Source organism: Triticum dicoccoides, chromosome 2B, assembly GCF_002162155.2.
Source record: "Triticum dicoccoides isolate Atlit2015 ecotype Zavitan chromosome 2B, WEW_v2.0, whole genome shotgun sequence".
In the NCBI taxonomy this organism is placed as follows: domain Eukaryota; kingdom Viridiplantae; phylum Streptophyta; class Magnoliopsida; order Poales; family Poaceae; genus Triticum; species Triticum dicoccoides.
Window position 1 is genome coordinate 773,675,168 of NC_041383.1, and position 17,971 is coordinate 773,693,138.

The window sequence follows — 17,971 nt, forward strand, 5'->3', positions numbered from 1 at the left end:
TTTGGCATCCAATGCATCATAATCACGTTTTCCCTGTTTGTTTTCATATAAATGCATCGACTCATCAGATCTGATGTTACTTCTGTGTTAGTATACTAGCCATGGTGTGTTTTATTCAAGTTATTAACCTACAAATTTGCCTTGAGATGGTACATGTTTATATGGCACGATTGATTGCTGTTTGTGTATGGTTATTAAGATTGATTGATTGATTGTTGTTGTTGTTTGTTGATTGATTGATTGATTGATTGATTGATTGATGTTTGCTGTTTGTTGATTGATTGATTGATTGTTGTTTGTTGATTGGCATCAAACGTTGGTATTCGTAGTTCCTGATCATAGGTAACAGACCTTGCACTATTCTTTTTCCTGAACTTTTTTTGTGATTATGTCTTATGTGGATATCATATTCTCTTTTTGGTATTACTGTTGTCCAGTCCTTGGAATAATGCATTTCTAAGTATTTAAGGTACAGGACATATCACATTTGCTCTTTGTTGTGTTGCTAAGGACACTGATGGGTTGAGTTGGCATGTAGCGCAGGTATATTTACATTCCTTACATTTTGTGATGCTGATGCCTGTAGTCCCAAAGCGTTTATTTAGCCAAATTTTGCTACTGGGACTGTTGTTTTTAGATATTGGCACCTATTATTTGCATGGATGTTTTCATGATGGCTAATTTGATTCATTACTGTTGTTCTGATGGTGTGCTTCTGGTGTTATACTGAAGTCGTGGATTGCCCATCAACCTGGTATGTGTTTGGATGATAATCCCTCTCAAATTTAACTCGTTCCTATATTTTACACAAATGTTTATCTCATGGCTGGTAATGGTAACCTTACAAATGCATAGCCCACATTTTAGCTAGTTATATAGTAATTCCATACTTGCTTGGATGATGTTCTGTATATGCAAGTGCGGTGAGCTCACATATTGTGTCGGTATCTACCTACGCAGCTGAGCTCTTTCTGGATAGGACAGAGGTACAATATTTACATCCATGGCAGAAGGTTCTTAACCCTGAACTCATCAAAGGTCCTTGGACTCAAGAGGTTTGGCACTGCACTTCTGACTTTGCTCGAAAAAAAAACCTTTTGCACATTTTATAGTTATATTTATGATTATGATATTTTTTCTACAGGAAGATGACAAAATTATTGATCTTGTAAGCAAGTATGGACCAACAAAATGGTCTCATTGCAAGGACCTGTAGAAGGACCCTCCCACCTCAGCGCAGGTGATTTCCCCTCTGCCCCGTTTGATTCCGTCTAGATCTTGCCCCAATTGTATTGCTCTGGATGAGCGCGCCGTTGGCGTGGTCTAGTTGTTAACTGTTGTTACTGGTCATGGGGGTTAGGTTGTTGATTATTTAGCTGTGCTCTCGCGGTGCTTTTAGGTTTGCTGGATTGATTGGTGGAAAATATTGCTTATGAACTGTACATTGACTACTAATATGATTGACTCATATCAAGTGTGTGATGTATCTTCTGCGTAGGTCATTAAAAAAAACCTTGGATTTTGTTCTGTTAGGTTATAAAGTATGCCAACCTTATTACAGTTTACAGGCAGTACCACATGGACTTCACAGTTTATATGAACAGTTAGGCATGACTAGCACTATTTAAGAAACATAAACAGTACCAACCAAATCAATAGGGAGAAGTTTCGAGAGTGAACTATGTTTTAGGAGGTGAGGTGGCAACGGTCACCTGTCTTCCTTAGTCTATTAACGCATACTGGAATAAATATAACTACTGAAGCAACTTTATCTTTGGTAGTGTTGTCTAAATCTGATTTAAGGAATACAAACAGTACTAGCCTGATCAATAGAGAGAATTGTCAAAAGTGGCCTCTGTTTTAGTAGGTTGCAATGATCACCTGCTTTCCTTGGTCTATCAATGCATACTCAAAGATTAATATTGTGTAAATCTGATTTGAGAAACATGAACGGTACCATCATATGTTATAGTAGGTGGGGTTGTAATGGTCACCTGTTTTCCTTGGTCTATCAATGCATACAGGAAGAATATAATTACTGAAGCAACTTTAGCATTCATAATGTGTGTAAATCTGATGTTCTGTGTTTTTGTGGAGAATAAGTGGCTTCAGGGATGTCCTGGCCTCCTTGATGACTTGATGTTTTTTAATACAGCAGTTGGTTCCACTAACCTCTTGAAATTAAGATAAATGAACTTTGAATTATTCTAATCATTGTACTGGACGTGTATATGATGGAACAGATAACCCTTGATAATATAATTTCATGCCTAATTCTGAACTTGCTCACACATAACTAAAGCTGGACGCTGTTTGATCTCGCAGCAAATATGACTTGTTTCTTACTCATACTTGACTGGCTTCATACAAATGCTTGTCTGACTGTATTACTTTCCTTTTATTCGGGTAGGTCCTGTAGGTGAGGACAGTTTCCACTGGCAGGCCACTATCATGGGATCCTTGGACAGCCTGTTTACTGGTGGTCTATTTTTGGTGAACATACATTTCCCACCGGATTATCCCTTCAAGCCCCTGAAGGTAATTTCCGGTGTAAAGAGCTAAACTTTTTAAAAAAAGAGTTCATATTGATTCTATGATATTGGAATTGCTATTACACAAATATCTTGGGGGTCCTCAAACAACTAGTTTGCTGTTGCTTGCTATCTTATCTATTTTTTTCTGACATTCAGACATGAACATATTTCAGGTCTCTTTCCGCACCAAGGTGTTCCACCCAAACATTAACAGCAACGACAACATTTGCCTTGACATTCTCAAGGAACAGTGGAGCCCGGCTTTGACCATATCAAAGGTAATGATCTGCACTTCTAGCTTGGTTGTTCCATTTTTGCTTAAAGCGTGTTGCTGATATAAGCTTGGTTCCTTCAGCAACTTAATCTCACAAAAATTCTTCATTTACGTTTCTCTAACATTTACCCGTCTCTGTTAACAGGTCCTCCTGTCAATCTGTTCGTTGCTGACGGACCCCAACCCCGATGATCCTCTGGTGCCTGAGATCGCTCACATGCACAAGACTGATTGGGCCAAGTATGAGTCCACAACACGCTCCTTGACACAGAAGTATGCCATGGGTGGATGTATAGGCAAGCAATGTCGAGAGAGGTATTCTCTTGATTTTTATGGTTTCCTGAAATGCATTTTCCCCCTCCGTGCAAGACAAACTGTGGGATGTTTGCTAATTTCCATTTGTCTTAGTTCTTCTCACCTATAGCTAAAGTCGAAGACGACAAATCAGGTGAATTATTGGAGTTGCTGGACAATAAATCATCGGTAAGTTTCTATGCTTTCAAATGGTCAGAGTTTGAATTTTGATCAGTTTGTCTGACTTGTTTTATACTGACTCCTTGCTTCCTTGATAACACATGAATACTTACTTGTGCTGTTATGATCATAAACTGATTTCTAAGTATCTTTGACTCATATGATGCTTATTACATAACAGGTCATCTGAATCTTCATTTGTAAATATGACTGCTGGTGCTGCTGATGATGTAAGCTACTTTTCTTGCTTCAAGAATAATAACATCATTTACATCACAGTCACATTTTAAAGATGCGCATGTCATTTCAGGCTAGCCATCGGCTTGGAACTGATGAGAGACAACCGTTGTTGCCAACTTGAAACATATCCCAAAATAAGTGACTCAACTTTGTACTAACTTTGTACTAAAGTTAGTGCAAAGTTAAGTCACTTATTTTGGGACAGAGGGAGTATTTTTTAGGTATGAATGGCTTACCTCTCCTCCTCTCGCGTCTGGTGAGGCAATTCGTCCTCGGTTCGTGCCTCTCCTCCTCTCGCGTCTGGTGAGGCAATTCATCCCCGATTCCCTCTCCTCTCACCTCTGACTTTATATTGCTCGACCCCGCTTGATTCATCCGTTTAGATTAGAAGAATCGCGTCTGATTTGTCATTTTGCTCGTTCTCAATTCATCTGTCTTAAAGTGTGTCTGATTCGACTGATTTTGCTCGTCCTAGATTCGCCCGTTTAGATAGGAAAATCATGTCTAGTTTAATTTACTCGTCCTCCTCGTCACTATAGAGTCGCTCGTGATATGATTTTGCTTGTCCTCGTTGTTGCCCTGATGCTCTCGCGTGTTCTTGGGGCCGTCTCGTTAGGGGTCTCCGTCCCTGCGACTCTGGGAGGAAGCGGGCGAGTGAGCGAGCGGTCAGTCGGTCTGATTTGCGAAAAGCCTGTTTGAGAAACTTCTGTTCCTGCGTTTCGTGTTCACGGTGGAGCGACGGTTCCTGCGTTTACTTGTGCGTGCGCTTCTGTTATCTGACTATCCTGCGTTTCGTGTTCGTGTCGGGGCGACGGTAGCAGGAACGATCGGTTCTGGTTTCCGAAATTGGAGCAGTGTCAAATCGTTCCCTCTGTTCCATCACCTGCGTTGTTCGTTGGTTATTTTCATATCTCAAACGCATGCGCTTGATACTCTGGTTGTCCTCTGTCAATTCTTGTTGTATCGACAGGCGTGTGTGCTCCCATCCTTGATGCAGAGAATCCTTTTCTTGCCTGTTATGGTTGTTATGATGCTGTTCTTTTCAATTGTTTATTGTTATCATGTTTTGCTTGTGTTCCCATATGGCACGATTGATTGATTGTTGTTTGTTGTTTGATTAATTGCCTTGAGATGGATTGTTGTTTGTTGTTTGATTGATTGGCTTGAGATGGATTGTTGTTTGTTGTTTGATTGATTACCTTGATATGGATTGTTGATTGTTGTTTGATTGATTTCCTTGAGATGGATTGTTGTTTGTTGTTTGATTGATTGCCTTGAGATGGATTGTTGTTTGTTGTTTGATTGATTGGCTTGAGATGGATTGTTGTTTGTTGTTTGATTGATTGCCTTGAGATGGATTGTTGATTGTTGTTTGATTGATTTCCTTGAGATGGATTGTTGTTTGTTGTTTGATTGATTGGCTTGAGATGGATTATTGTTTGTTGTTTGATTGATTACCTTGAGAAGCTACAAACCATGTAGGCCGATTGTTTGCTGTTTGTTGCCTTGAGATATTACATGTTCATATCGCACGATTGACTGTTGTTTGTTCATGGTTATTACAATTGATTGATTGTTGTTTGTTGATTGGTATCTAATTTTGGCATTGGTAGTTCCTGATCATAGGTAACAGACCTGGTGCTATTATTTTTTTTGAATTTTTTTGTGATTATTATGCCTTCACATTGCACTGCTCCCAGATCCATATCGACACGCCCACGCTGTCTGACGAGGATAAAGATGTAAGGAACTCCTCCCAAGAATCTCTCTTGCTCCTTGTATTAACTTGGCGACTAGACTTTACATGTTAATTTTTTTCGTGAAACTGGAGCTCCTTGCTGTAACCCGTTATATGACTTTATGATCATGCACCACTTTCAGGTTATGAAAAAATGGGGTGCTCCAAACAAGACTGCCTTCCTCTCTTTCTCATACAAGGCATGCAGAATATTTGCGGCAAGTAAGTAAGTCTATGTCGATATTTAGAGTGTACTACTTCACAGTGCCATCTTTGCCAACAGATTGAATTTTTTTATATTGATATTTTGTTGAATATCACATGTTTGTTTGAACTTCATACTTTGGAAAATATTCCTAACGTTGATAGTAATTAACATGTATTTTTCTCTATTGAGTACTACTTTGTTCGTTCTTTAAGTGTTCTTATTTCAGAAGTCTGCTCTGCACAAGTACACATGGCTGGAAACCTTGGTGCTGAGACTCTTCGTGGGTTGTATCCAGTTGAGAGTATTTCAAAGGTAGGAAGAATTTGTCCTGAGGTGAACTTTCTTTTGGAGGTCTATATGTTCTCTTGATAAACACAGGCCTGTTTAGGAGGGCATTTGTTGATAGGTTCCCTTTTGTAGTTCAAATCAGACTTCAATACTAATAAAATGTTACAAGATAAATACTATTCTTCCGAACAGCCCCTAAATGTGTTCTCAACAAGTATATCCTTGGCACTCTAATGGAATCTAATGCAAATTCGCTCCTTCCTGCCTTTTCTCTTTTCATAGTTGGTGATATATTTTCATGAATTGTTTCACAGGCTGAGAAGGTCTTCAACCAGGATTTTTACTTCAAGCGAACCATGAAATACGTGGGAGAACCCATGATCCACTTGGAGTCTATTACTTCCTCTCCGGTGCATATTTTGTTTCTTTTCATTTTCCAACCTTTTGTTAGTGTTTACAGGGGAACAATTTCTGTCTTCCATTGATGATTATCAGTCTGGGACACTTAAGTCTGAAAATAGTTCACTACCTATTTGCTAGGTGCGGGCTGCTATTAAAGTTCAGGCTTCGGTCATCATTTGCTTCACCTCATCTGGATAGGAGAAAAGGGAGTATTTCTTCTTATAGGGGCTTCACCTCATCTTGTAGTTTAATAGAAATTGATTCATATATTATGCCGTATCGAGTATCTGCAGGATAATTGCCAAGTACAGGCCCACCATGCCATTCCTCGTCTAAAAACAAATCAATTGAAGTGGAGCTTCACAAGCGCATCTGAAGTATGTGAACAGCCTGTTTCCTTGTAACCTTTTTAGTGTGGTGACTCACTAATTAACATGTATTACCACGTATCTAATACATCCATATCTAAACAAATCTAAGACAAGTAATTTGGGATGGAGGGAGTACTTTTGAATCTTGCCTAATAAGAAATATCACTGCTTAATTCTGTTGGACCAAGACTTGTCTCTGGTGTTTGGCAGTGTGCCACTGTTATAACTCATATTTGTTGCATTATCTTCCTGCAGGCAAGACAATCACTCATAGTTAGAGTCCTCTTTCCCATGCTTGCCGATCCACATCACCCGGTGAGTTAACTTGCCTTTCATCTGTTGGCTACATTAACCGTTCTTTGGTGGTTCTTTTCAATTTTATAATACATGACCCAGTATGTATAATATGAAAAATAGGAACTACCTATAAATACCAACGTCCTTGTTCTGAACATAAAGGGAATAATGGCAGTTGGCGTTAGTGCATATTCCCAATATGTGAAAAGTGGATGCTTTACATACACTAGGCCAGTGAATTAATTCTACTTGTAGGTTTTTCGCTTGCATCATGTTCTACTTACAAATGGAATAAACACTAGACTGCAACTTTCGAACTGCTGGCAAGTCATCATAAGCTTGGTTAATCAGTACATTATTTCGAACTTGACTGGTGGTAGGCTGGTGTGTTTATTCTGTATAATATAAATGTGATACGTGAGCTTATAAGCTGGTGTGCACCAGTGAGGCTGATGTTTGGAGGTTTCATCTTGCATCCACCTTGAATTATTTGGTAGCTAGAATTCCTTGATTTGGACCCAACAAGTAAGAAGATTGGTTTGCCTCGTGATTTGTACTGACATTGTTTCTCTGCCCTACAGGCTGAATCTACTAGCACTAGAAATGAATCAGTGTTGAAGGTTGCTCTTGACCACGGCAAAGCATCCGGTGTGATCAAGTCGCATGGCTTACCTTAGCCAGAATTTCTATAAGAATGTTGCTGATGTTACATGCCTTGCTTTCTCTAGTAAGTGGAACAAGAATACATTAACATTTCTTTTATGTCCATATGCGTACACTCAGAATATTTGAATCACAAACCAAATTCTACATAAATAAGCATGTGTCTATGTTCCTACAAACTTGTGGGTATTGATGAAGATAATCACTTAATCAGCCTCTAACTAGCTTCCTATTTTCAGGAACGAAGATCTGGATCACCCTCACCCTCTAGAGAAAGTTCTGGAAATTCTTTATAGCTTTTTGAGTTTACTTCGGTCTTGCATGTATTACCTTTCTGTTTGTGCCCCTATCTATGTATGTTTCTTGTGTGCAAGTGCTCCATTCTGTGTGTGTGTGTGTGACTGGGTGTGGCTTGACTCTGTGTGTGTGTGGCTTGACTGTGTGTGGCTTGATTGTGTGTGCTTGACTCTCTGTTTGTGTGACTGTGTGTGGCTTGATTGTGTGTGCTTGACTCTCTGTTTGTGTGACTCTGTGTGTGCTTGACTCTCTGTTTGTGTGACTCTGTGTGTGCTTGACTCTCTGTGTGTGTGAATGTTGCATTTGCTTGATGTTGTGGCCTGTATGCTTGAATGATGATTGGTGTGGTTTAACACTGCCTTTGCCGGTCCCAAGCCCGGATGTGAAAATGTGGAGGGAGCTGCATTTACCTTCTTTGTATTTTATATATACACCTTCTGAATTTTGTGGCTGATGGCCTTCTAGTCTACCTAGATGGTTAGCTTGTTAATTAGTTTTGTGCATGCAAGACATGATATCTAGCTGATGTAGTGTTTAGTTTCTGTGCATGATAAATGGTTTGGTTGTGCACCTTTTTAAAGATGTGGTCCGTTTTCCCCTCTATTTTCCTCTTTTGGATGTTAACTAGCATTTGCTGTGTTTCTGAATTGATTATTTTTTGTAAGATATGGTTAGCATATATAGTTCAGAGATAAATGTCTTTGTTTGCAGTACATTTTATTCATTCCAATGGTGATTTTACTACTGGTTTTTGTGTGTTGGAACTCTTGCGGAAGTTCCAATGTATATCTATTTCAGTATCATATTTGTACTATAACATCACTGAAGCCAGTGGTATGTTTTATTTGAGATGAGTGATGTGATTACATTGTACCAGACAGGTGACTGCAGTAGCCCTGCAACAGCAATTATCTAGTTACTTTAACATGACTTTTGAACAATCAGGTAGTTCACACTATGCAGTTTTACTTATATTCAGGAATGGAGCTTCTTCACTTCCTATCAGCAGGTTGTCCATGTTGTGTGTTCCATATGGATTAGACGCCGTCGACTACTTTGTCTTCGATGCCGCGGCTCCTCGTTGGGTCTTAGGTACTTCTTCTCTGTGTTCACTTTTTAATCCCCATTACTCGTGATGCTCTTTGCTTCTGTGTAATTTGGACCTCTGGTTGTGCTCTTCTGAGCGGTGTCTCTGCTCGTGTGGACACACATGATTTGAACCGCGATTTTGAGCTGTAATTCTGCTAGTGAGGCAAGCATGATTTCGGCGGTGTTTCCATGACATTTTGAACCATGTCTGTGTTATGATCTTGTGAAAATGTTGCGTGAATATTTATTGCCAATCGTGTCGTGCCAATGCTGCCTTTGGTTGATTGTGTGGCTTGTTGCTTAGCTGAATGATTGGTTGTAGTGTTTGCTAACTTTTTTGTGTTTTGTAGTTTTGTAGTTTTAACACTGCCTTTGCCGGTCCCAAGCCTGGATGAGAAAATGTGAAGGGGACTGCAGTTAGCTAATCTGTTTAGAACTTTCACGATCTCCAAATATATTTCAATGAGTAGTAGTGAATGAAGTGAGTAGAAGTTGCACAGACTGTCCTAGTAGAATACGTTTTGCTTGCGTTCCCAAAGGAAAGTGAGTGTATAGAAGCCTTGCATGAAAGGCCCTCCTGTACCACACTTCTCTAAGATGCAGTTCAATTGTTGTGGGTAACTGCTTCCCTAGAAAATGCTTTGGCATTCCTGGACAAGAGATACGCAATAGGGTAAAATGTAGCAGATCAAGCAAGTTGGGAGCCGCTTTAGGTTTGGAACATGTTATTAAAACCATTAAGCTACGCGTGAAGGGCGGCCAACTAGCTGTGCCATGTGGCGCAAGGTGATTGGCCGCGGTGAGAAATCTTTTGAATTTTTTTTAGATGAAGGTATGGATTATTTTTTAAACGTATTCTTTTTAAATGGAGATGAGGATCTCTGGTATTTTTTAAATGGAGATGTAAAGTGGCACTCGCTGGTAACCTGTTGTGGAATTTTTTTTCTTTTCACTTCTTTTTTAGATGAAGGTGAGGACTTTTTTGAGATGTTTTGTTAGACGGAGGCGAGGACTCTACGTATTTTTTAAAATAAAAACGTGCGCACAACTTCCTTTCAAGTGGCGCCACGGGGTGGTGCCCCAACTACTAGTTGTTGTCAAGTTGTATGCGCTCTTTGGTTGCAAAAGCATACATATGCATTGCCATGTCAAGAACAATCAAATGAAAAAAAGAGTCTTAGTTGAGTTTTTTGATCTCGACAGGTTGTTGCCAATGCAAGAGAAAATTAAACACTCTCAGGCCGGATTTGTTTTTTTTCACTCTTACAATTGATTCAGACTGCAAAAAGGGTATAAGAAGATATTGGTCTTGCCTAAAAAAATTGACCACACCAACCAGACAAAAGTGAAAACAAAACAAGAGTGTCTCAGCTCTAGACGTTAAAGAAGTCCTGAATTTGTACATGTTGGCTCAAACATATGAGATGGTTCAATGAAGTAAAAGATTTGAATGCCATTACGACCGTATAGTGAACTTCAGCGTTATACTCCCTCCGTCCGGAAATACTTGTTGGAGAAATGCATAAAAATGGATGTATCTAGAAATAAAATGCGTCTAGATACATCCATTCCTCCGACAAGTATTTCCGGACGGAGGGAGTAGTAAAAACTTTTCATTCAAATGAATTTTAAGGCTTTTATCAGCATGGAAACGACAGAAACAAATGAAAACAGGAAATACTATATAAATCCATAAAGAAAATAGATATTCAGCATGCATCAAAATAAGAAATAGAAAATTCCAAAGGCAAGGAAGTTCAAATATCCTTAATTTTTTGGCCTTCACATCCAGAGTTGGTGATCCTGTGGTTGTCTTGGTTGAATATGTGTCCCCTTTTTCGATTACAGTATTAGCACCACTTATTTTGCAAATTTTGCAAAGCACGGATAAAAACACCATGTTCCACAATGCACAGTCCATGTAACACTATTAGATTCTTATAAAAGAGCATGTAGAAGGGAATAACTATTAGATTCTTGCATGAATTATGTATATGCACAACATAATAGCAACCATAGAAGGCGAGAGAAAATCGAACCATTTAAGCTCTTCAACGCAAAATTCTTTTCGGGAGGACCAACATCATAATTCCGAAGAATTGCTGAAACTTTTCCATAGACCGCCTGATGAGAGGTCTGCATAATTTATTTTTACTAGCAAAACGTCATGTGAATTGCAATGGGGGTAAAAAAACATAACCTTCAATTGGTCATGACCACACTTTGCTGCATCATAATTCCGAAGAATTGCTGAAACTTTTCCATAGATACATCCATTCCTCCGACAAGTATTTCCGGACGGAGGGAGTAGTAAAAACTTTTCATTCAAATGAATTTTAAGGCTTTTATCAGCATGGAAACAACAGAAACAAATGAAAACAGGAAATACTATATAAATCCATAAAGAAAATAGATATTCGGCATGCATCAAAATAAGAAATAGAAAATTCCAAAGGCAAGGAAGTTCAAATATCCTTAATTTTTTGGCCTTCACATCCAGAGTTGGTGATCCTGTGGTTGTCTTGGTCGAATATGTGTCCCCTTTTTCGATTACAGAATTAGCACCACTTATTTTGCAAATTTTGCAAAGCACGGATAAAAACACCATGTTCCACAATGCACAGTCCATGTAACACTATTAGATTCTTATAAAAGAGCATGTAGAAGGGAATAACTATTAGATTCTTGCATGAATTATGTATATGTACAACATAATAGCAACCATAGAAGGCGAGAGAAAATCGAACCATTTAAGCTCTTCAATGCAAATTTCTTTTCGGGAGGACCAACATCATAATTCCGAAGAATTGCTGAAACTTTTCCATACACCGCCTGATGAGAGGTCTGCATAATTTATTTTTACTAGCAAAACGTCATGTGAATTGCAATGGGGGTAAAAAAAACATAACCTTCAATTGGTCATGACCACAGTTTGCTGCATCACTGAGATACACTATCACTCTCATTTTGGTGAAATCTTGAACAATTTTTTAAAATCATGAATATTTTTTAAAACTCCTGAACATATCTGAAATTGTGAACAAATTTTCAAATTCGTGAACATTTTTACAGATTTTCGAACAATTTCAAAAATCATGAAAAAATTGAATGCATGAATATTCCATACTATTTGCAAACATTAAAAAACAATTGTGAACATTTTTAAAAACATTTTTCTTGAATAGGCGAACATTTCTAGAATCAATGAATATTTTTTTCTTTGAAATTGGTGGAACAATTTTTTAAATTCATGAACCATTTTTTGATTTAACGAACATTTTTTGAAATGCATGATCATTTTTTGAATCTGCGAACATTTTCTGAATCAGTAACCTATTTTTGTAAGTCACGAAAAGTTTTTAAATTTTTAGCATAATTTTCAATTCATGACCATTTTTTGGGTTGGAAAAATTTTGTTCAATACGGTTAACAATTTTTTAATACACGAAATTTTTGTAAACAAATCAAGAACATTTTTTTTATTTTCTAAACCTTATTTTCAAAAATGTGATTTTCTTAATATGCTAATATTTTTGAAAATCGCAAACATTTTTTGAATTCACAAACGTTTATGAATTATTAAACATTTTATTTCAAAATTCACATTTTTTGAACTTCTTTGAAGTCCCAAATTATAATGTAGAAAAAACAAAGACAGAAAAGGAAAACGAAAAATTAAAAAACAGGCTGCCCGGACATGGGCCGGCCCAAACAGGTGCGTGTGTCTTCTCCCAGCGCGCGGAGCGCAGTATAGAAGATTCTAATGCATGGGCCGGGCCAGGCAGAGGTTGCCCTGTGAAACGTTTTTTATTAGTTATAGGTGACATGGGTGGGTAATACTTTGCAACTTTGAGGGCAATTTTGATGATGTACCGCCAGAAGCAATAGCCCATTTATTATTAGGTATAGATATATAAACCCAGTAACAGAGGTAATTAAGTCCCATTTTTGTTTTGTTTTACTTGATAAGTATCCAACCCAACTCAACTATCCATTAGTTTATTCCATAATCCAAAAAGGCCATATATATAGGCACACTAAACTACCACTACACATCTCAAATGTTAAAACAGATACAAACTGAATCATTTCTACCCTTACCTTAATGAAATACTCAGGCTTTGTAATCAGAAGAGAACAAAGCCTTTTTTGGGCAAATGGCCATGTCTTGCCTCGTGAGTTCTTGAAATCAAAATTTTAATATATTAAAGTATTAAGATCAATAGAATGAAGGAAACAGACATCCTAGACATTATAGTTGCAATCTAATGAAAATGTGATACCTCTGAATGGGTTCGGATGTATGGATCAGGAGCTTCACCTTTTGCTACTTTGCTGCATTGGTATATTCACCAATTTGCAATCCACATCCCTCCCTTATCAAGAAGAATATAGAATCATCACTACAAGTCTTGATCGTATCAAACCCATTGAGTTTACAGAATCGCCTTTGAGCTGCAAGGAGAAGAATAGCTGTAGGGACAATCTTCCCATGCTCGATGTAATTCCAGAGCTCATCGACAACATTATCCGTGTGAGCTGCAAGCAATCTACTAATGCAATCAAAGTAGTAACCGGTGTAAGGAGGGATTTGATACAAACCATCTCAGGTAGGCAAAGCAAAATGTAGCCAAAGGAAGGCCACCTAATACTCCATCACACTGTATTCAAGAAATGATATTGTGAAAAAAACTTTAATTAGTAACAATGCGCTGGTAACCATGCGTAAACAAAACAGTGTAGACAATTCAAACAGACTGCATAGGAGATTTTATAACTAATAAAAATAATTATATATTTGTATTTGTTCATAAGAGTAACCTAAAATATAGCAAGCAATACAAAGAACCATCTCTACTATGACAACACAATGATATTGCTAAGTAACTATCATCTGCATTTATACCTTTTCAGGTTTATGATATTCATTCCCTACCTAGAAATGCAACACAACATCAAATCCTTTACGGTTACACTTAATACTAAAGATTGAGTAAAATGAAGTACAAGTACCAACAAAAGGAGGATCAATAGTACAAAATTGTAGATTTGCTTTACCTGCAATACATCTTCAGAGATCACTTTAACGACAGCCATGCTTCTATATCTAAGTACCTCGGTACTTCCATTTTGCAATATGTTGCTAATTGTGGATATGTGAAAGTATTATATGTACTCATTAAAAAATTACTCGTGAAAGTACACTATTCCAAAATGGAAAAATAAATTAGATGCAAGATTGATGACAGTCTGAAGTTGAAATCCCATCGTTTACTGATGTAAACTTCATGAGCAATATAGCCTTCAAGCCATATATCTAGTTTGCTCAGGATCAACTACCCTGCCATGAGAAAAACTAACACAATCAGGTTCATTATACACAACGGTCATGCTTCTATATCTAAATATCTCTCCAACCTATATGCAAATACTATTTGTTTAATATGTACTGAAACAAAAACAGAAACAACAATCAAGAGAAGTCAAAAAGTGCATATCGGATCATGCTAAAAACCATCAGGCCTGATCATAAGGGACGCCTGCTAAACCTCCCGTGCATGAAAATTATGAGTGAACGAGGACATCATGGCTGATTTGATCTAGCTGAAATAGATAAACAACAAATGGCACATGCCAAATGGATATGTGCCGTGCAACTTACATGCTTCCAGCATACAAATCACTAAAATACATGTCATTCAAAATTACATTTCTTGGTCAGCTTACCTACTAATTGCATTGAAACAAACTATCAAAGTAAGTGAATTTCAATTAATTTAACCTAGGCAAGGTGATTTCTCACCATCGAAAGAACCGATCTCAGAGATAAAGCAATAGCTGACATAGTACTAAAACTTTCTTGATATTGTGCATCCAGCCATTTAAGAATAGTAAAAAAAACAATTGTGAATCATCCTAAAAACTCGTCCTCATAAGTACTCCAATAATTCGGTTCCCAATAGAACTATTGACACGGTAAGTTTTGTACTTTATGAATATATGCATCACAAAAGGAAATTTGTATGTTGTCAATCCATCATGTATTTATTAGCTTCTGTTAATTAGGTTTGTAAGTTGCTACATTTTCGTGGTAAATGATAACAACAATGATGTTAGGCCTACCATAAAATTACTAGGTTATTGGTTGCATCACACAATTTATGATTAGGCCGCACTTGGATCATCGTTTTTTGGCGATATACACTTGTGAAACTTACCCCTGTAAAAATAGATGTCGGTCTTCAGTCACATACTTGGAATGTCGTTTTTGGGCCGTGTATCTTACGTCTATTTCCACATTACACCCACCCATATTTCGTTGCTATTCCGCCAGTTTCAGAAACACTGCTCGTCTGGTCGTTTTCCTCCATATTCCCTTTTTATGTGGAACTTGCACTTCTTAGTCAATGAAAGCACATCTGGAGTAGTCAGCCATAAGGCTGCTCACTAGAAAGGAGGTACAGTTTCGGTCCAAGCTTCGGTCACTTGCAGTGAACAGGCTCTCTTGGCGGAAAGATGAGCCAGGAAGTTGGACAATCTAGATACATGTTGAATAACAAAAGAGCTACAACTAGAAGATAATTCCCCAATTTCCAAAAGTATTGGAGCCACAACCAAATGTGAATTATGGCAAGTGTTTCATAGGTGCACCACCCCTAGGCAATCAACCTCCATCACAACATTGCGAAGACCTCCAAGTCTTGAAAATAAGACACCTTCACGCAGAGACAGCGCTTCAGCTATCATGGGATCTGTCACACCATCATGAGGCTTACACCATGCTCCAAAGACACCTAACGAGGAGTGAGCAACACCACCCCACTTTCGCGGTTCACTGTTTATCGCAACATCTGTATTTATTTTAACCATGTCATCATTAGGGGCGAGCCAACCTTCGGCAAGAAGAACTAGTCACTAATGCAGAAAGGCCTAGCTATGGCGTGGCAAAAACTGCCTGGCTAATGTTGGGTGCCAACGTTATCAATATGACACCGGTGATAAAATTTACTGATAGCGTTGGAGCACACGTCAGCAGTACTTGTATGCTAATGGCATGCCACTTGTCCAACGCTAGCAGTAAGTATATGTCACCACTAGCATGCCATGTTGGCTCCATGCTACCACTTAGATTTTGCGTGTATAAAGAGGTACACCAGGGGCGGCGCCAGGGGTCTTCTTGGGTATTCGGTTGAATACCCAAGATTTTGACAAACCATTGAAATTTTATATAAAACATGCGATTTTTTTTGCAAAACAGTGATGATTTGGGCAAAATGAATACCCTTCTCCAAAATGAATACCCACCCTCTAGAACCTGACGCCGCCACTGAGGTACACAGCTAGGTAATCCATCAACTAATTTTAAGATAGGTAATGCATCAACTGTCATAGAAGTTCAACAGCTAAGCTGCGTCCTACATCAACTAACATAATAGTTAGCAGTTCAAGAGCTAAGCTGCTATACCGCTTTATAAAAGTCCGACTAGGAATGCCCAGCAACTGTTTGACATAAATTCTCCTATACTCCAGAGGGATAGGGATAAAACAAATAGCACTTTTGTCCTTATTAACTCTCTAACATGAGCACTGAGATCCCGAGGATCACATTAAAAGGTGTTTTCCTATCCTTCGCGACGGTGGACAATCCTTGCCCCTTTCATCGTGTCACTCTTGCGGTTGATTGTTTAATTATATATATATATATATTCTTAAATAATTAGGATTTCTTACCACATGTGTCATGTGTATAATGATTTAACGTCCCTTCTTTCGAAGAAGACTGGGTTGTCGTCGAGCCAGCTACCACATCATCCCGACATATAGATTCGTCTCCTTAGATAGGAAAAATTGATACTATTGGTTAAAGTGTCAAAGGAAAAATGATAAGCAATCATCCTAGGTGATGAGACAATTGAAGAAGCCTTTACGGCTGATGAATAAATAAAAACTAACTAAAAATGCATCAAGTTGTGAGAGGGCTTAATCCATCGTTTGTTGACACTTCAATATTCGTGCAAGTCATGTTTGCCCAATTATCCACCAGGCCTCGTCGCGTCACCGCAAAATTCAGGTCGAACCCTACAATTCGCCGTCGTCGGCGAGCCGCATGCGATGGCTGGCGGCGACGCTGGATCCGTGGTGAACGAGACACCGCTCAAGCGCGACCATGCCACCTTCCCCCCTCCCCCCCGGACGAGGTCGTCTAGTGGGAAATCCTCGTCCGCGTGCCGGCGAAGGAGCTCCTCTGTTGCCGCGAGGCCTGCCGCTCCTGGCACTCCCTCGCCTCCGACGCCGCGTTCCTAATGGCACACCACCGCTGCCAGCCATCGCTCCCGCTGGTCTTCTGCCGCACCAGGAGCGATGACTACGCTACCCACGCCGTGGTTGATGCCTTGGATACCCGGCGAACCCCTGCCGCTCGCCGGCCCGTCCTCGGGTTCGACGACTACAACAAATCTCGTCGTAGCTTCACCATCCACACCTCCTGCGACGGCCTCCTCCTCCTTTCCCTCTCCAACCAGCGCTTCTGCATATGCAACCCGGCGATGCGCCAGTGGCTCCAGCACCCGGATCTGACCGGCGGTAGTGTCGCGGCCCTGTACCCTCACCGCCCATCGGACGACTACCGTGTCCTCTTCTGGAAGCATCCAGACAACAAGAGTTGCAGGGTTGTCTACTACGTCCTCACCGTCAGCTCGTTGCAGGGACAACATAAATGAATCGGGCTGCCAGTGGCCTATGTTGAAATATGGGGTGGGCCATCTAACAATTTCAGAAAATCTCTAAGAGTCCATGTGGGTTATGTGGCACTAGGTATAGTGGGAAGTTTAGTCCCACTCCGCTAGTGGAGAAGGAGTTGGACCTCTTTGTAAGGGATTCTATTCCACATGTTATTGGAACTTGAGAGTAGAAAAGGCCCTCGCACACTCCTCCTCTACCGCCCGCTGCGCCGCGCCATGTCGAGCTCACACCTATGAATTATTTTATTTTCACCGGTCAGTAACGGAGAGTTTCTGATAGCTGGGTCACGGTCTAAGACGTCGGATCATGGGCTATTCACGGACTCGGACATGGGTCGAGCCCACGTCTCTCCAC

The 17,971-nt window shown here is 39.4% G+C and overlaps 1 protein-coding gene and 1 long non-coding RNA gene across 2 annotated transcripts; both read left to right on the top strand.

The window, feature by feature from the left end:
• Window positions 1-256: 256 nt before the first annotated feature.
• On the top strand, window positions 257-4,376 carry LOC119366206 (ubiquitin-conjugating enzyme E2 28-like). Its single transcript, XM_037631897.1, has 10 exons — window positions 257-543; window positions 733-754; window positions 961-1,055; window positions 1,145-1,240; window positions 2,411-2,538; window positions 2,708-2,812; window positions 2,954-3,123; window positions 3,217-3,291; window positions 3,464-3,512; window positions 3,593-4,376. The coding sequence occupies exons 4-8, from the start codon at window positions 1,192-1,194 to the stop codon at window positions 3,230-3,232; spliced, it is 468 nt and encodes a 155-aa protein (XP_037487794.1). The 5' UTR covers window positions 257-543; window positions 733-754; window positions 961-1,055; window positions 1,145-1,191; the 3' UTR covers window positions 3,233-3,291; window positions 3,464-3,512; window positions 3,593-4,376.
• A 552-nt stretch (window positions 4,377-4,928) lies between these two features.
• Window positions 4,929-7,868, top strand: LOC119366207. The gene is made up of 8 exons (XR_005175962.1): window positions 4,929-5,264; window positions 5,404-5,482; window positions 5,695-5,780; window positions 6,071-6,166; window positions 6,297-6,535; window positions 6,785-6,844; window positions 7,408-7,553; window positions 7,729-7,868. It is a non-coding gene; the product is annotated as an uncharacterized LOC119366207 (long non-coding RNA).
• The last annotated feature ends 10,103 nt before the right edge of the window (window positions 7,869-17,971 follow it).

Coding starts and splice junctions, on each gene's coding strand:
- LOC119366206 (XM_037631897.1), top strand. CDS start 1,192: ATGGTCTCATTGCAAGGACCTGTAGAAGGACCCTCCCACCTCAGCGCA. Junction 1,241..2,410: donor ACCCTCCCACCTCAGCGCAG/GTGATTTCCCCT, acceptor TTATTCGGGTAG/GTCCTGTAGGTGAGGACAGT. Junction 2,813..2,953: donor CGGCTTTGACCATATCAAAG/GTAATGATCTGC, acceptor CTCTGTTAACAG/GTCCTCCTGTCAATCTGTTC.